The sequence below is a fragment of the Sardina pilchardus genome, chromosome 8, assembly GCF_963854185.1.
Source record: "Sardina pilchardus chromosome 8, fSarPil1.1, whole genome shotgun sequence".
Taxonomy (NCBI): Eukaryota; Metazoa; Chordata; class Actinopteri; order Clupeiformes; family Clupeidae; genus Sardina; species Sardina pilchardus.
Window position 1 is genome coordinate 14,702,988 of NC_085001.1, and position 19,213 is coordinate 14,722,200.

The window sequence follows — 19,213 nt, forward strand, 5'->3', positions numbered from 1 at the left end:
ACTTTAGCGTAACATGACTTTCGCTCAGTCCATTTACTTTATTTATGACAGCTCCTTATCATGGGCGCCGTTATGCAGCAGGCTAAAGTGACAAGGCCCACACAGTTGATTATTGTGCTTGGGCAGGGCTGCCTCCGGGACGTCTGATGGCACCAATCTCCATTAGAGCCCAAATGTGAGGCGATCATCGGCCTGCTCTCCAAATGAAAAGTGGAAAAATTGCTTGAGTCCATGATGACACTGCGTACATCTGCTACAATCTTGTGTGACGCACTTCAACTGGTCTAGACTTCACTAGAGTGAAATTATATGAACGTCGGGCACCATTACCAGACCTGAATCTTAGACATTTTTGCTGTGAAGCACCTCACATTTTTTAAATGTGGGTGGTGAAGTTTAGACGTTGCTTCCTTTGTGTCCTCCTGTTGTTCTTCCCCCACCCTCCAGCCTCAGGCATTTTTTTTTCGCCGGCTGGGCCATTTGAATGGCACATATTTAAAAACACACCATGCAAATGCGCTGTCTTTGAAGCCGTCACTTCAGCTCGGAGGCTTTTAGCCCCGGCCCGCCGGATGTGAGTGGGTAATTACAGGTACATTTCACTCGCCCCGAAATATGAATAATTCTAGTCGTCTCTCGGGTCTCTTTGCACTCCAAATGGAATGGGTGTAAAAACACCAAGCTTCTGGAACCCTCAGGTGGATCCGTTCATTTATAAACGCATACAGGAAAGGAAAGCGACAAATTAAAGCCTCTTTTAAAATATCTCTCTCGGCTGTTGGCTCTAAGACCTTCTTTTTTCATTAAAAATAATTACTGTGCTCTGGTGGTTGTGTCAATATAAATGGCAAAAAAAAAGTGAAAAAAAGTTTTTTTTTTAATACAAATTTGAAAGGGCAGGGGATACAGGAGGCTGAGCTCAGCTTGAAAAGATAGCTTTGGCATATGGGGACTTCATCAAAGACGCTGGGTAAAGCATGACCAGCTCGCTGAAAGGTGGAGGCAAGGATAGGATCCCTTTAAAGCCGGTTAAAGAAATGGATGGCCCCCCTCTCGCTGTGCGCCACCCTTGATTAACCATCCAGCGCCTCCACGGAGGCGTTGCCGAGGAGCATTTTGTGATGAGAGCAGCAAGTTGACACTCTTTGTTTCAATGTGCGGGGCGAGACAAGCTTATTTCCCATTACTTTGATGTCCCGCGTGCCCTAACTGTGATGGATGTCCAGAGATGGGGACACCTTGTTTGGGAGCGATGAATGCTTCAACCGTGCTGAGGTGTGACACCCCGGGGTGGCGGAGTGCTCCTCCAGCAGGTAATTTGGAGGAAGGGGACACGTCCATCCATACTGCTTGCTTGTCTTATCACAAGTCTCGTGTCTTTCATGCATCCACCCCCCCAACCCCCCCACATCCGCCCTTTCCAGGACTTTGAGATGAACAGCGAGCTGAAGGGCGGTGTCATCTGCCTGCTAGAAGAGGTGCTCAAGGACCCTGACCTCCTTCCTCAGGAGAGGAAAGCCACCGCAAACATACTAAGGTAGGCCACACTCGACTCGACGGCAATATGAACCTGACCCCCCATGTTTGCCTTTGCGCTTTGGAGAACATTCACATATGAAAGCCCCTCAACCGGTGAAACCCCCTCCTCCCTCCCCATCAAAGCATGTAAGCTCACTAAACGTCACCTCTTTGGTGGCTAATCAGACTGCACTGCACACAGTGATAAGAGCACAATGGGGTGTAAATCGCCGTATTCAAATAGACCTTTCAGTGGAGCCTGTGTGATGCTCCCTTTTGCTGGCGCAGTCCCAGCTTAGCCACAGCGCTCCATAGCTCACGAGCAGCAAGGGAGGAAGCGTATTTGTGTCAGGAAGCAGCTCGCGTTGGTATGACAACGCTGTGCCTCTCTCTCTCTCTCTCTCTCTCTCTCTCTCTCTCTCTCTCTCTCTCTCCTTCTCTCTTCCCTTTTCTCTGTGTCAATCTCTCTCTCACCCTCTCTTTCTGTCTCTCTCTTTCTCTGTCTCCCACAGTGGTCTTTCTCAAGACGACCAGGACGACGCACAGCTGAAGATCGAGGACATTCTGCAAATGGTGAGCATATGGAGCCGAACACTCACTTCCTCTGCGTGCCACTCCGGTGCCTGTGTTAAATTAGACATTTCCCTGCACCGCCCGTTAATCACTTCCTGGTATTTATCATCGCCAAGGCTACCCTTTGGCTCGCTGCAATCAGCCCTCCCTCCCCCGCAGATGCTCATGTTTTTTCTTTCATTCTAGAATCTTCTTCTCACTATTTTTTTCTTTACTCCACTCACGATGGCAACCGATAGCTAGGTGAGAATGTGTAGATGTCAGGGGAAGGTTTTCTCGGAGACACTGTTTGACAAGGATTGGCAGTTTCCCTTTGGCAAAAATGACAGTATGTAGAGAAAGTGACAGTGCCCCATGGGAATTTTAAACTAAGAAAGAAGTAAAAAATTGAGAAACTGTGGGGGCCCCTGCCAAACATATTATTTCTCTCACTTCCATATTCCCTAAATGAACAGATGGCAAAATGATGAATTAGACATACATTTTTAAGTATATAATGCTTATTGTGTCACTGTAGCTACAAGTAAAAATATGGATCTATCTTTTGACATTTTACATATCTATTGTTTGGAGTCAAGGCCGTTTAAAAAGTCCATAGGAATTAAGAGGCTCCTAATTAGAGACATTATTACATCAGAAATCCACAGGAAACCTGTCGGCTGGCTTTGAATTACAGGTTCAAACAGGAGATGGATGGTGTTGAGTGGGGGGTGGGTGTGGACACAGAGGATGGGTGGACGGGTAATTACGCTGTGTGATGGAGACAGGCCCCGCCTCTCACCATGAACAGCTGCAGTGGCGACGAGGGCATCAAGACGTACTGTAGCTGTGGCCATAGACATGACTGAGGACCGAGGCTTTTTCCCCTTGTCACTGTGATCTTGTTATTACAGATACAGATACACCACCACCCGCCCACCACTTGCCATATAACCCAGTGTGCACTTCCATAGATGGTCTGAAGGATGGTTATGTTCAGAAACCTTTGTTCAGAACTGAACCTTACTGTTTGCTGTGCCAGATGGCTCCTCGCCACATCCATATACTGTATATAATGCTTTACTAATCCATACTAATAGAAATCCCCCGTTTATTGATGGATTCTTCCACCTCCCAAAGGCAGTTACACTCATGCACATACAAACACCAAACACACACACACACCCACACCATGTTCATGTATGTGCCCATGATCTCTCCCAATGAATAAGTCCCTCTGCTCCATTTGACCTTGTTCGGAGGTCAAACTGTAGTAAAGGACTAATTGTGGTCCCAGTGTGCCTTGTCTGTGTCTCTAAACATCTGCTTGACATTCATGCAATGCACCAGCCCAATTGCGCTGTTTTTCATTGCAAATCCTCACCCTCCGTGCTAATTGCCAATGGTATGTTCTGAGCACTTGTCCACCCGAGAGGTCCTGACTGCCAATTAGCTCAGTGTAATTACTTTTGTTATTATGTGAGGATTGTTTGTTTTTGGATGTGACCAATTGTGTTGTGTGCTGTGGCCAAAATCTGCCATAACAGTGTCACGCTTTGCCACTGCCCTCTGGAATTCATTTCTGACAGCGATGTTAATTTAACGCTTCAAGTTTTGTCTCTGCATGTTTCTTGTGTGAATCCATGTCTGTGAGTGTGTGTGTGTGTGTGTGTGTATGTGTGTGTGTTGGAGTGCCTCCTACTGAGTCTGACCTCTCTCTCTCCCTCCCCCTCCTTCCCCCTCCCTCTCCCTCTCTCTCTCCTTCTCCCTCTCTCTCTCTGTCTCTCTCTCTCTGTCTCAGGCGGAGTGCCATCGGACAGAGTGCTTTGAGTCCCTGTCAGCCATGGAGCTGGCCGAGCAGGTCACTCTGCTGGACCACATCGTCTTCAGGAGCATCCCTTATGAGTACGTACCCCCCCCCCCCCACACACACACACACCCCTCCCCTCCACAGCCACCACACCTCCACATCCAGGGCAGATACAGTAGATCAGTCAAATCCAGGGCAGATATAGTCAAATCACTGAGTGATTTGTTGGTGTGCTGGTATGCTGGACATACTGTATACAAATGGTCTTTTACCTTTATTTTTACTACTATTTATTGTGCTATTGGGCTGTTGTGACAAGTAAATCCCACTTGTGGGATTTAATAAAGTCTTATCTTATCTTATCTTATCTTATCTTATCTTATCTTATCAAAGGCATATTTAACCTTCTGCTCTCCACCACCAACACATCCCTAAGCTCTAATAGACACGAGATCCATGCAACGTCATATTTAATGAATGCCTCGTCGGGACTGAAAAAAGCTGCCGTGTTTCTCAGACAGCGTGTGATGTGTCGGCCATCACCCTTTCTTTAGCCAATTAGATCCACTCTCCGGTGCCGTCGCCGCCGGTGGCGATCAGCTCGTGTGTTCTGGAGCTGGTGAGCGGCCCGTGGGGGAGAGGGACACCTCGCGCTCCCACGCTGTCACGCTCACTTTGTCCTGTGTCTCTCTCGTCTCAGGGAGTTCCTCGGCCAGGGCTGGATGAAGACAGACAAGATCGAACGCACCCCCTACATCATGAAGACAAGCCAGCATTTTAACGACGTACGTACGTGCACTTTGGTGGAATTGGCTGGAGCTCCTCAGCAGTGCGCTCTCGTGCCAGTCAGACTGCCTCATTAACCTCGCACACGCAACCACTGAACCTGAACCTGCAGCTCCTTCATTTTTGAGTCCTGACCTTTCTTTTTGACTCACCCTTTCTCTTTCCGTGCTCCCCCATTTTTTTCTTTCTTTCGCTTTGTCTCTTGTTTTCTCTCTCTCTCTCTTTCTGTCTGCCCCACTCTCTCTCTCTCTTTATATTCTCCTACTCTCTCCTCTTTCTATCTCCCTTTCCCATCTCTCTCTCTCACTCTCTCCCTCTCCCTCTTTCTCTCCCCCTCTCTCTCTCTCTCTCTCTCTCTCTCTCTGTTCTGGATTGATGTTGCAGATGAGCAACCTGGTGGCCTCTCAGATCATGACACACACGGATGTGGGCTCCAGGGCCAACTCCATAGAGAAGTGGGTGGCCGTGGCCGACATCTGCCGCTGCCTCAACAACTACAACGGCGTGCTGGAGATCACCTCCGCGCTGAACCGCAGCGCCATCTACAGGCTCAAGAAGACCTGGGCCAAAGTCAGCAAGCAGGTCAGCGCTGTGGACTTCCATACTTTTTCTCCGTTTTGCTATTTAGGGACTTTTTTAGGGATTCATTTATGTTTGTTTGACAGGAACAATGCACAATATATCATTGAGCCAGATTATATAGCCACAAGGCTTACATCTCTAGACCCTGAAAACTTCTGTCAGTTGTGTGTAATACATCATTTGTTTTGCAAATGCTAAATGCTTTGCACCTAGCAATGTGCTTTGTCTTGTCATTTTTTTCCAAGTTGTGGAATCACATGTCATGAATATTGTTTGCATATTTCTTTGTCTGTGGACAGGCTAAAGCATTGATGGACAAGCTCCAGAAGACAGTTTCCTCAGAGGGTAGATTCAAGAACCTGAGGGAGACTTTAAAAAAGTAAGACGTAAAAGTGTTTCCTAGTTGAATACATTTTACTAGGAATGTACTGAGTGATCTGTTTTAAAAATGGACAATACGGTGTGTTTAAAAGAATCCCTCTGATGTTTATGACTGTCCTCCCTGCAGCTGTAACCCACCTTGTGTGCCCTACCTGGGAATGTACCTAACAGACCTGGCCTTTATTGAGGAAGGAACTCCAAACTTTACTGAGGAGGGACTGGTCAATTTCTCAAAGATGAGAATGGTAAGTCCTGATCCCAAGGACTGGAGTTTCATTCAACTTGTATGCACCTTTGTGAAAATTCGGCTCTAGAAAATGTGTATTTGCGTGTGTGTCCATCTGATGTTCTATGCAAGTTAAAAGTGAGAATTCTCCTAATCTAGTCTAGAATCTAGTTCTGATCAGCTGTGGGATCAATACTGTATCTAAGGTAGTCAGGGCAACATGCAGGGAGAATATATATGCGAATAAATGGTTCCCATACTTTTTAGTCTTGTTATACTTTATCCAAACTGAGAGTTAATCCACCTTCCTCAAGCAAATAAAATTTCTTTGCGCATTAGAACATTGAATGGACATTTCAAGTTTGTTGTCCCTGCCCTATGCAGGGATGAAAGCAGGGATAGGTTATATTTCAATCAAATGTTGAACTACTGGACTTGTTTTCTTTATTCTTTTTTCATTTTCACTGTGTAACTGTTTGCCCCCTCTCCTGTAGATATCCCATATTATCCGTGAGATTCGCCAGTTCCAGCAGACGCCATATAGGATAGATCACCAACCAAAGGTAAATTCCAGAGCCCTTATTTCCTTCAATCCACTTTTAGAATGTACTCATTATTACCTTCTCTCTTTACACTCTTTAGTGTTGTGCCACTGCAGTGTTTATATTGTACGTAGAGGATATGGTATGGATATTTTTGGGATAGGATTGTATATTGCTTTCTCTGTTTAATGCCAACATTGTGGATGTCACATGCATAATAATGCTCCTTGGTTTCACACCTCCGCCCACGCCTCCCCAGTCACTCTCTGACGGCGTATCACAGTTTTATAGTTACATCATATATGCTGAAGCTTTATGCAAATGCCAGTGACATTCGTTCATTCATTCATTCATTTGTCTGTCTGTTCCTTTCTGAGCCTTCATAGCGCGGTAACATGGTTTCACTGTCTATCCCCAGGTCACTCAGTACCTTCTGGATAAAACCCTTATCATGGACGAAGACACTTTGTACGACCTGTCCCTCAAGATCGAACCCCGGCTCCCTGCTTGAGCCCCGGCTACTTGTGCGGAGCTGCTCCTGCTCCTGCCAGCAGGGGCCGGGTGGAGGCCTGCGGGTCTCTCGGAGGATGGAGAGAATACTGGAACAAGATGGAGGGCTGACAGCTGGACTGGGTGGAGAAGTTAGGAAAAGGAGGGAAAGAGAGAGAGAGAGATAGAGACAGAAGGTTGTCGAGGGGAAGGATAGTGGTGCGTTCATTTGTATGAGGGACGTCTTTTAAGTGCAAACGTTTTCTGAGCATTCCAGTGTAAATGGCCTTTAGGAAGGAGAGGATATGAGACCCTTGCGATGAAAGGGCATCTTATCAGAAGGAAGGAAATGCATTTCAGACATCATTACCATGATTTTTTGTCTGATAAGAGAGAAAAGGAACTAGAAACAAATAAAAGGAAGAAGAATGAAATGTAGCATGTACAGAAATAACCCCAAACGGTCCTTTCGGTTTGTACGCCAACTCTTGTATGTCTATCTGTTGTGCCATTTCCAGCGGTAGCAGTAGTTCCCAGATCTCTGCTTTTAATGGGTTGTCGAAGTTGACCAGTGAATCTGACTTTGCATGAGCTAAATCGTGTGGATGTAAGTAACTCTTTTCCATTGAAATCTATCACCTTCAGTCCCAGGCAAAGGTTGCAGTATAGGTGATGAGACATCTACACACATCTGAATGAGATTTTTTTTGTTTTTTAATCAAGTTAAATTAATTTCTCCAGGTGAAGCTTATTAAGTGTGATTAATGCATTAGATATTGCTATAAATGGTGAAAAACAAACTCTTTTTGAGGTGCCTTGTCTTCAAACCTAATCAAATTATGCCTATTACTCATTCAGCACTGCTAACAAGTCTGAATGAGAATTTAAAAAGCTGCCATAGCCACCTTAACGCCACCTTATGTCTATTTTGGAATTAATCTAAAGTAACCAGCATCAAATGTTTCCTTCACAAACAAATACACAAAGTCCAATGTCAGTGCTGCATTACCACAGCTGTGCACCTGTGAGGATTCTGAATAGCAGTAGTCATGGCAATGCAGTGAATGTAACAGCAGTGCGGCGTGTGAAGAGTAAGGGGCTAATGACATGGCCTTTCCTCTGGTATTGATCGCGGGTCATTCCTATCTGTTCCTAGGGTGAGCAGACGGGTCACTCTTTGAGAGGCGATGCCTTTTTCATGTGTCTCTGATAAAAAATAAAAAAAAGAAAGAAAAAAGCCGCAGGGAAACATTGATGAAAGTTGCATGGGGCTCGCCGGAGACTTCAAATGGCTTTTTCATCCAAAGGTGCCATGAAGCCCACAGTCCTCAGTTCATGCGTGAGCAGGATCTGTCACTAAAGGGACCCAAGATCAGCTAGATTCAATCCAAACAGCAGCATGCTAATCAAGTAAAAGTGTAGCAGGGTTTTTTTTGGTGAAGAGGAGTATTCTTCGTCTCAGATTCCCGTTTACCTTCAAGGGGAACGAACCGTTTTAAGTACTGCATATCATTACTCCAAAGTCTCCCTCTAGTGGCTAGATCAGGCCAGCACACTAATGAGGATTGAGCACCAAGAGGTGAACACCGGCACTCTTGTCTTTTCCACTTCAGAGATGAATAACAGAATAATGCATACTGACATTAATGTGTTAGGTGGTCATTGAGTCTTCGAGAATAATTTATCAGTCAGTTGCATGCAACGTTAAAGACATATTTGCATGAAGGTTTTTTTTTGCAAGAACAATGTTATGAATCTCTCTGTTGCTGCTGTGTATTTAACTTGATCCCTCTAAAATCCCTTTAAAAAAAAGAAGAAACAAACAAGCAAACGTTGCCTCTGTCCTGATGAATGAACCCCCCCCCCCCCCCCCCTTCCGCACCTCCCCCATCCCAAAGCAGTGTGTTATTTGCTGTCATGTTCAAGGTCTGGGGTGATGAGGAGGGGTTGGCATGGGATATTGTAAAATACCACTGTATGCACCATGGAGAATGAGTTAATCAAATATCCACGGCCCATCTCCTTGTTTATGGCTGGGTGTCATGGAGCAGAACCAAGACTGATCTGTCCAATGGTAAACTGTGCCAGAGTGTGGTGGCGGCAGGAAGGTCGCACTTTTTCCACAATGTAGCGTCGCCTGTCTTATGAGATGAGTGTGGTGTATTTATTTGATAAAATATTTATTTGACCCTGTTTTGTATATAGTGCATCCAACATGAGTTTATGAAATTGTGTCACTTCTGTTGTTGTTATATGATACTTTAATTTTGCAATTCAGTATAAATGAGCGTTCAAACTCTGCAAAGTAGTTAAGAGAAAAAAAATGTAGCATATTTTTCATGGATCTATTATATCTCCTCTTCATTTCTTTCTTTTTTTTTTTATCAGTTTTGTGTGATGTATAATGTGGACACTGCATTGTTGCTCATATACGTAGCATGGTTGCATGTCTGATTTTCCCCTGACGTTTTGGTCCTGTGTGACACCTCTTCTCTTCTTTTGTATATTGCTGTGTAAAAGTCGTGTGTCATGTTTCTCTCTTCTCTGTCTTCTATGACACAATGTACAGCTGAAGTTAAGCAGTTCCATGCTCATGTAAATTAAAATGAAACAAATCCAAACATGCTTTCCATTCATTTCTCCTCGGCAGAAACACATAATATGTTCTATGGCAATTGGCAGCGCTTTTTGTAACTACTGTAAAAAACAAACAAACAAACAAACAAAACAAAGACCAAGTGCTGATACTTTACAGATATTCCTAACATTCTAATCCAAGAACCTGTCCACACACATAATTATAGATATCCTCCACTGTTTAAAGTTAAAACATAATCAACTGGAATGTGTTATGTTTGTACAGTAGGCTATATAAGTCATCTTTCAAGATGGACATGAGAGTAGTTTGAAAAAGTTGGAGTCAGTGCAGCTAGTGGAGCCGAGGGGGTTTTCTACTCCGTTATTCCAGGAAAGGGTGCAAATCCCAGCCTGCTAACAGTCTATCATCTTTCACGGCAAGAGTAGCCTGAAGCAGTACATGACATGACACGTGCTTTCTCGGCTAGAGTTTCAGCTGTTGCCTCAGCTGCCGACCACATCCGACGGCTCACTAAAACTGCCGTGAAAGAGTGAAATCACTTAAGAGGCCAACCACCTTCAACAAACGGTTTTACATAAATCAAGCCACATGATGAGCCTTGGATGACATACAACACAGACAGCTGCCAGTGAATGGACTGTAATCTTCATTATACGATAATGAACGACCTCCTTAATTTCCCTCCCTGTTTAGTGTAGAGATCTCCCTCTATTTATCACTCTCCCTCCCACTCTCTTTCTTTCTTTCTTTCTGCCTCTTCTGTCTCTCCTTCACTCTCGTTAGCCTCTGTCCTTCTTGCTCCTCTTCTCGCCCTTTCCCTCACATCTCTGTCTCGCTCTCTCTGTTCCTATACTCTCTAACCCCCCCTCTCTCTTCCTCTACTTTAATCCACTGGAGGAAGCGGGGGGAGAGAGGCGCGAGACCAGGGGCTTTGGCATTAAATCAGATAATGCCACGGATCTCAGGTTTCCGCTGTGCACAGACGACTCTCAACAATACCACTGTCACCTCTTTATGGACAGACGTGGCGGACGTGGGGGACAAAAAACTGTTGCAGTTTATCGAAATACTTGATAATAAGTACTAATACTTTTTTTTACTACTAATATTGTGACACTATCAGAGGTATCTAAAGAACTCTTTAGTTTGAGGTCTGAATGTATACTGTACATGTATGAAGGTGTGAACTAAATTTCACGTGATTGATACGGTATGACAATTACAGTCCTGGACAGTAAACACTATAAAAAGATATCATAGACAGAGGAGACACACACATGTAGTCACCTGCAACTGACAACTCTATATACAGCGCTTACTGTACAGTATGCATGGGTGTTAAAATTTATTGGGTCATGGCAGCCAAGAATGACATGTTCGTGATAGACCACCCCTGGAGCTGTGCTGTGGAGTATGTGTGTATGTGTGAAAGTGTTCGTGTGTGTGAGTGACAGGGTGTGCATAGGCTGAGTGGGTTAAAGAGTAGGGGAGATGAGTGGGGAGCAGCCCAGCCCAGCCCAGCCCAGCCCACCTCTCTCTCGGCCAGCCCAATCCGGCCCAGGGCAGGGCAGGGAAGAGGGCAGACCCAGAGGACAATCTGGGGACAGCAGCCCTATAGGTGTGTGGAAGGCCGTGGAGGATTTGACCTGGGATAGGGCGCTCAAGGACAAAGAGCCCTGCGCGGGCGGGACCTGTCCTGCGTAGGCCCTGACATGCTGACAGTAGAAATAGGATTGGCTGGCGGGATGAGCTCTTATCCTGAGCTGAGGCCCGGCGCTGGCTCATTCCACAGTGCACGCTGGACTGTGTGGCTGGGAACGACTCCTCCACTTTTCTCTCTGCGGATACTAGGAACACGTCTCTGATCCCCCCCTTTCTTCTCCCCATCATCTGTAAGGTAGGCTGCTTTCACGCTTGCAATGTGCAGGTGCATCTTTTGGCATTAGGTGAGAGTGAAGAGACTATTGAATCGATGAATGGGTAGTGTGCGTATAGAATGTCTGGACTAATGGATTAATGTACTAATTTGATTAATAGTTCATCATTTCAGTTTATTTAATTTTGGGCACACAAAATGGATAGTCTGAAAGACAAAACGCTTTAGACGTGGAAGCGAGGTAAAGGAAGGGAGAAGGGAGGTAAAGTTATTGTCCCAGTCAATTATTTTAATTAAATCAAATTAAACATCTCACCCTCTTTGCTGCATATCACCTAAATTTCCAGAACGTTCCCACATCTTTGCCAAGACGTATGCCTTTTCTAGCACATTCTCTACCTGTTGCCACAAAACTCATCCATTACCCAGAATGCACTGCCCCCATTCAACGCACAGCCCCACTCCCAGACAATCGGCCTGCGTAAGTCCCTCTGACCGGTCTAGAATGTCACGTTGGATCATGTGGCCACTGGGGCTAATGCCAGTGGAGCCTTGGCACTAATGCTTAATCTAGCCGGCCTGCTATTAATACGGTGCTTTCTTCCCACACCCCCAGAGGGACGCCACGCCACTCACCTCCACTCACTCACAGAGTCAGACACCTCTTTTCCATCACCAGAATAGCAGCCACCGTCTGTCTGCTGGTGGTGGTGGTGAGACGTTCAAAAACAATTACAGGCCCGGCTCCTGTTTATAAACGTATTGTTGCTAGTTTGGTATGGGGAACTGTTGCCTTTCATTCCGCGTGTATTGCAGGACATGGACGTGCGCATGGTGTCTAAAATTGAATTCAGCTTAATGTGTTGGGAATGCAGAGCTGTCTTATGCAATGGACATGGTCCGGAGATAAACTAGTGAGCTTTAATGCAGCTCTAGTACGACCAAGGTCAAGGTGACCGGCCTGCTGTCAGCGAGGACAAGTCTTCAGGTCACTAACGGCAAACACATATAGGTGTAAATACCACTCGCTTCCTGGTCTGAAATATTGATTTGTAGGCAAAACCCTATAGGAGCCTGATACAAAATGCTCATTTAAAAGAAAAGTGGTCAGATGGATTTAGAGAGTTGTGCATCTGAACCCTTCATGTAAAACTAGCAGAGAATTGTCAGTAGCCTACTGCTGTGTAATCTGAAAACTGACGTAGAGGACCTCTCAGAGAAGTGCATATATATTGGTGGACATCACCTGCTCTGGGAGAAGTCATACCTTTGAATATGTACACGTGTCATTGCACTCTGGAGAGAACTAAAAACAAGCACATCTCGTGTAACACAATATGTTAGCCTTTTTACATACATTTCCGTCTTGCATAGTTCCATGCCTGTCATGACCTTTGATCAAACAGACAAAGAGGCCAGGTGGAAAGGTATGACTTAAATTTGGACACACGCCACCCTCTCCCCCATGCTTTTTTGCACGTAATGTACCACATCAAAGTGACAGGTACAACACCTTTGAGTATGATCACATTACCCCACGTGGACCACGCACGCACACTGCCAAGTGGGACAGTCAGATCAGAATGAGTTTTATCTTTCACTTCGGAAAGGCAGACAAGTGTGACTTTCCTCATTTGCAATTGTCATCATCCTCCTCAGATCTTTAAGTGTAAGTTTTGTCTGTCACACTCCCACAGTAGCCTCAGTGTTGAGACAACTTCCGGGTCAAGATGGCGACCTCTTTCACACGCATGATGTCTGGCCGTAACACGGCCGTGGTTTTGGCCAGCATTGGAGCATCCACACTGGCCACTGGGTACTTGATGACCGACTCCGGCATCACTGCTCAGGAGAGGATGAAGATGTACCCTCCCAGGTATGACACAACACATCACAATACTTAACATAACAACAGCCATTGAACAATTTCAGATATAATATAATATAATGTGTAGCACAATATATATCCTATGATATAATTATGCAATATAATATAATAAAATATGGTAGATATTATCTGTAAAGTCGATAATATAGTCCTATATTATCTGGCCTGTTCTTTGCTAACTTTGGAGATTTCTCAAGGCACAGATTATCTGCACTTGTCGTTTACCCGTGCGGTGGAGCTAAAACGTTTGTAGATTCTGAGGTGACACCAACTCTACGGTGCAAGGCTGAGATTTTGACGCTTGACTGAAGGGGTGCCAAGTGCTGTTTCCTGAAGTGCCTCTGACAAACTTGACTCTCGCACGCATCCACTCTCAATCACTCTGGCTGCCAGTGGACGTCACACAGCACACCTGGCGCGCTTTAGCATGCTATGCAACGTGATCTGATTTATAGGCCTACTCACTCGTAGCCATTTCATCAACCACCGCCATTAAACTTAGACGACGCGCCCGCACGTCAACACCGTGTCCCTCGATGTTTGTTTTGAAATTATTTGAACTTCAGACGGAGCCCAGGAGGCTCCATATTTTTTTTTTAATATGAAGAGAATGTGCGCTCGTTTGACCAAATCTTGTGCTCATATTAGTAAATTATGCACTCTTTTTTTTTATGAAACTGTGTGCACTATTTGGTATATTGTGCACTCTTCACCGTGCTGTCGTTTTACTAAACGTGTGCACACTATTAAAATGAGTAGCCTACACATTCTCTTGGTTTACACAAAACACATCTTGCAGTGATTTCTGAGGTTACTTACTGGCTCGATATCTCCTAACAAATTTAGGCCATCTTCATACTTGACACAGAAAACGTTAAGCCTGGTTGTTGAGTTTCAAGCATTTCTTGATGGATGATGAAGTATAAACTTTTGCTCCAGTTAGCTAACCTTGTACTGCTTTCAAGGTCAGAATGATTTTGCAAAGCTCTCTGTATAACATGACAGCCAGAGGGGGGGAAAATACATTAGTTGGTGCACTTTATGATAAACCAGCGATGGACTATCAACTTGCTATTATTCAATATTAATCAGATATCTGTTTAGGATTATTTGTGTCATATATATGCGATCATACAGTATTTCAATCTTGATCATGTTTGCTAGTGTTAATATTGAACTATTATCTGAGAGGACTTGTCTAGATAATGTGTGAGGTGCTGTCCTCAGGCATCTTCCTTCTTTTCTGCTTGTCACAGTGCTGACTTCCCAGACCTGCGCAAACACAACAACTGCATGGCTGCTGCTCTGACCCCTGGGATTTATGGACGACTGAGAGACAAGGTTACCCCAAATAACTGGACATTGGATCAGTGCATCCAGACTGGGGTGGACAACCCTGGGCATCCCTTCATCAAGACTGTGGGCATGGTGGCTGGAGACGAGGAGAGCTATGAGGTGACCTGACAAACGTTATTCATCTCCACATTACGATCAAAACACATCTCATCACATTAAAGAATGGGGGTAGTGGTAGACCAAGGATCTTGCCTGGGGCTGATTTGCCAGGTCCAGACCAAATCTTGGCCAAGTTTTTCCCAGAATAGACAGCTGCATGGGGGAGATTATGCTAAATTGATGACTGACACAACAATTTTCAGAGGCAGACAGGGATTGTGGGTGATATTCCAGCAGTATGTGTAGACTGGAGCTAAAGTGTCCTCTGATCATCCACAGGTGTTTGGTGAGCTGTTTGATCCAGTCATCAAGGACAGGCACAATGGCTATGACCCCCGGACAATGAAGCACCCCACTGACCTGGATGCTTCAAAGGTAAAGCACATACTCTTCCTTTACAGGAGTCAGTGGGTTCCTACTTTTTGCGCGTGCAAACCTTGTGCATCGTGACTCTTCTAACGTTAATGGTCATGCATCTTTGGTTCACTTTATACCTTTGGAAATACAGTCATTTCTCGTTAAAATAAATACCATGTGTAGATGATGAGGCTCTGTGCAGAATCCGCACCAGTGATGTGCCTCTGTCTCTCTTACCTAGATCACTAACGGCATGTTCGATGACCGCTACGTCCTCTCCTCCCGCGTGCGCACGGGCCGCAGCATCCGCGGCCTGAGCCTGCCCCCCTGCTGCTCCCGCTCCGAGCGCCGTGAGGTGGAGCGTGTGACCGTCATGGCACTTGCCGGCCTCAAGGGTGACCTGGCTGGGCGCTACTACAGCCTGTCTTCTATGACTGAACAGGAGCAGCAGAGGCTCATCGATGTGAGTGTCCACCTCAGATTGGTTATGTTCTAGCGGGAATGTCCAACAGGTCAAGGGTCATTCATAAGTTAGTAGTTCATTAAACTAAAGTATAGTATGAGAGTCAACACTGGAGAGGTACGACAACGTACAGAGCATATTTTGTAAGTCTACAGAGCCAAGGCATTTTCAGAGTTACAATACATTTTGAAATGTATTGTAACTCTGGTCGACTCTATAAATGAAATATGTTCTATGCCATCACATGATAAACAAAGTCTGTCCAAATACAACTCAGATGTCAAAAAAGTTTAAAGTTATATTTTGAGGACTTACAGTGTGATAAGACAGGATATGCTTTGCCACTTATAAAACATGAGGTGCACTATGTTTTCATAAAAACATGAATGACACCGGGCACTTTCCCGCTTTGAGTTGAACTCTTCCAGTTGGAGGCACTCAGGGAACAAGAGGTGCAGCAGGCGCAACAAAATGTGAGATGCTCTGGACGCATAAGCGGTGTGCAGAATGCCATCCTGTCTGATCGCAACCTTAGAGGACATTTATTGTAGTGAATGTCATAAATGCCTTATAATCTACAACTTGACTTTTGACACTGACCTTTCACCCCTGATCACCCCTACCCCTCTACTCTTGTTTTTTTTTTTGTGCTGGCCTGGCTCAGGAGCACTTCCTGTTTGATAAGCCAGTGTCCCCTCTGCTCACTTCAGCTGGGATGGCCAGAGACTGGCCTGATGCTCGGGGCATTTGGTAAGGCTTAGTTAGAGGAGTAGAGCCAAGTGGAGTAGGCCTACTGTAGAGTACAGTAGAGTAGAGCTCTCCCAGGTGGTAACCTACCTACTCTGGAACATATGGGTCTGCTAGCTGGCAAGTACCTGCTCTGGACCTCAGCCCAGATCAGGGCCATGTGCTTTATGGGGCTTTTCCGCTGCATGGTGTCAGCTCAACTCGACCCGACTCGCTTTTTTTTTGGTTTTCCATTGGCGAAAACTGGTACCTGCATGGTACTATTTTTGGTATCACCTCCGTTGAGGATCCAAGCGAGCAGAGCCGGTACCAAAAGTTGACAATAATGACATTACAGTTGTTATCTTCAGCGTTGCTATGACAATCGGCTAGCTTGTGGGGGTCATTTGTGGCAGTGGAAAATGAACACCCGGTAGCAAAATCAAGTCGAGTCGAGCTGATACCATGCAATCAAACAATCACACACCCTCTTGTTCCCTCTTTGATGAGCCCCCGCCCCCCCCCCTCCCCCCCAACCACACACACACACACACACACACCACCATGATCCATACTACCATTCTTCTCACCTTCCTCCTCTCCTCTGTGGTCTTGTCTGTCCGTCTCTGTCCCTTCCTACTGGTCTATCTGGTGTAGGACCACTTCCTGTTTGACAAACCTGTGTCCCCGCTGCTGACTTGTGCAGGGATGGCTCGTGACTGGCCAGATGCCAGGGGAATCTGGTACGGTGCATGAGATTGGCATCACCAGGCGGCATGTAGTGTGTGTGTGTGTGTGTGTGTGTGTGTGTGTGTGTGTGTGTGTGTGTGTGTGGCCGAGTGGGGTCAGGTTGTAGGAGTTTAACCTTTTCAGTGAGTTTGTTACTGGATATATCATTATAATATCCGTACATAGGCACAACAATGAGAAGACATTCTTGATCTGGGTCAATGAGGAGGACCACACCCGTGTCATCTCCATGGAGAAGGGTGGCAACATGAAGAGGGTGTTCGAGAGGTTCTGCAAAGGCCTCAAAGAGGTATGGCCCTTATGAAACCAAGGCAACATCCAGCAATATTTTTGCCTCTTACTCCCTTTTCAAGTCATATATTTATTTCAGTGAAGATATCTTTCCTTGTGTTGTGCTAACTTTGGAGTTCCCTGTAACAATAGCATATAATGCAAAGGATGAATAGGATGCTATTGTCCACTGACTGGATCAGTGGAGCAGATACAGTATAACCAGGTGAGTAAGGATGGTGCTGTAAATGTGGACTCTGTTGTGTGGTAGGTGGAGAGGCTGATTCAGGAGAGAGGCTGGGAGTTCATGTGGAACGAGCGCCTCGGCTACATCCTGACCTGCCCCTCTAACCTGGGCACTGGACTCAGAGCCGGCGTTCACGTCCGCCTGCCCAACCTCAGCAAGGTGACATACGCAAACTCATCTTGTTCTCGTTCAAACTCATCTCGTTTTCAGCATCTCACCATGTTTTTAGTTCTTTAAGAGCATACAGTAGGTTCTACCACAGTGTTAGTCCCTTGTTGGATAACCATTTAGCTATTCATCAGCCGGTTTAATGCAAAGTAAACCGGTATTGTGCATTGTCAATGTGTTATACATACGCAAACTCATCTCACCATGTGTTCAGCATTTACTCTGAAAGTCCAGTTAGAGGATCGGACCATAACACAACAGCCATTTATATAACTTTTTTCTTTGCCTGTCTTTAGGTTAGGTTCTTTACAGCCTAATAATCTTAATGGACAATGACACAATGTGAGCAAATAATATTGAACAGAATTGAACTAAACTACTGATTAAAATGCTGATGTTGCATTCAGTTCTCTGAGCACATACAGTAGGTGCTACGGCAGTGTTAGTCCTTTGTTGGATTACCATTTAGCTATTCATCAGCCGGTTTAATGCAAAGTACACTGGCATTATGCTTTCCCAATGTGTTATTGGCTGTGTGCTCCATGCAGCTATACACTCTGTGAATTTGGAAAGAAGTTGCCTTTCCGTATTGAATTGAATTGAATTGAATTGAATGCCTTTATTGTCATTGTACTTTGCAATACAACAAAATTAGGAGCACTACTCCACTGGGTGCATACATACAATAAATAATCATTACAAGACATATAAAACACAATAAGACATATATAAAACACAATAAAGAAGTAAACAGAGCATACAGTCTGTCACTAGTAATATATTCAGTAGTACTTTCCTTAACCTTTCTTTCTTACTTTATGTAGGATGCACGCTTCTCCAAGATCCTGGATAACCTGCGACTACAGAAGAGAGGCACAGGTGGTGTGGACACCGCCGCCACTGGTGACACTTTTGACATTTCTAACCTGGACCGTCTGGGCAAGTCTGAGGTAAACAAGCTCCCCAGTGTGAGGATCCCTCCTCTTAGCCAAGGGGGGTTTAATCTGATCTGGCCAGAAGATCCCTCAAATCCGAGGTGTAAGGCCCTGCCATATTGTAGTGGTGGCTGATACGTCTTAGTGACGATTGCTAATCCGTGCTTCTTTAGGTCATTCTTTTACATTTAAAGGCTTTAGAGGCTACAACAAGGGTGCGCTAACAATGTCCTTCTCCAAGCGGTTCCCTAGCTGTGCATTTGATTGACACCTTCTCCATCCGTGTAGCGTGGCTTCTACAGCACAATCTCCTGATTATCTTTTGTTTTGTTTTTTTGTTTTGTTTTTAATTTAAGGTGGAGCTTGTTCAGCTGGTGGTTGATGGCGTCAACTACCTGATTGAGTGCGAGAAGAGACTGGAGAGAGGTCAGGACATCAAAGTGCCCGCCCCGCTTGTCCAGTTCAGGAAATGAGTGGAGCATGTAAATCTCTGAGCTGTGAGGCTACAGGACAGGTCCTCCTCCACTCACTGCAATACTAAAGGTCTTACTTGAACTATAGACTCAATAAACTATTCTAATAAAAAATAAAAA

The 19,213-nt window shown here is 45.2% G+C and overlaps 2 protein-coding genes across 3 annotated transcripts in view; both read left to right on the top strand.

Moving 5' to 3' along the window:
- Positions 1-9,507, top strand: part of rasgrf2b (Ras protein-specific guanine nucleotide-releasing factor 2b) — a 53,202-nt gene extending 43,695 nt beyond the window's left edge. The window contains exons 20-28 of the mRNA XM_062542909.1: positions 1,425-1,537; positions 2,031-2,091; positions 3,872-3,975; positions 4,581-4,665; positions 5,051-5,248; positions 5,548-5,627; positions 5,757-5,874; positions 6,350-6,418; positions 6,816-9,507. Of these exons, the coding sequence (XP_062398893.1) occupies positions 1,425-1,537; positions 2,031-2,091; positions 3,872-3,975; positions 4,581-4,665; positions 5,051-5,248; positions 5,548-5,627; positions 5,757-5,874; positions 6,350-6,418; positions 6,816-6,908 (921 nt within the window). The 3' untranslated portion in view covers positions 6,909-9,507. The remainder of the gene's footprint in view (positions 1-1,424; positions 1,538-2,030; positions 2,092-3,871; positions 3,976-4,580; positions 4,666-5,050; positions 5,249-5,547; positions 5,628-5,756; positions 5,875-6,349; positions 6,419-6,815) is intronic.
- A 1,721-nt stretch (positions 9,508-11,228) lies between these two features.
- On the top strand, positions 11,229-19,213 carry ckmt2b (creatine kinase, mitochondrial 2b (sarcomeric)). Of its 2 annotated transcripts, none has more exons than XM_062542890.1 (10): positions 11,229-11,382; positions 13,059-13,237; positions 14,506-14,704; positions 14,984-15,079; positions 15,303-15,524; positions 16,908-16,993; positions 17,166-17,289; positions 17,542-17,676; positions 18,510-18,635; positions 18,977-19,213. In XM_062542890.1, exons 2-10 carry the CDS (start codon positions 13,092-13,094, stop codon positions 19,091-19,093), a joined length of 1,251 nt encoding a protein of 416 aa, XP_062398874.1. In that variant the 5' UTR covers positions 11,229-11,382; positions 13,059-13,091; the 3' UTR covers positions 19,094-19,213. The 2 variants fall into 2 exon arrangements, with proteins under 2 accessions (XP_062398874.1, XP_062398875.1); XM_062542891.1 differs by having other exon boundaries at positions 11,242-11,382; positions 13,062-13,237.

Coding starts and splice junctions, on each gene's coding strand:
- ckmt2b (XM_062542890.1), top strand. CDS start 13,092: ATGGCGACCTCTTTCACACGCATGATGTCTGGCCGTAACACGGCCGTG. Junction 13,238..14,505: donor ATGAAGATGTACCCTCCCAG/GTATGACACAAC, acceptor TGCTTGTCACAG/TGCTGACTTCCCAGACCTGC. Junction 17,677..18,509: donor GCCTGCCCAACCTCAGCAAG/GTGACATACGCA, acceptor TACTTTATGTAG/GATGCACGCTTCTCCAAGAT.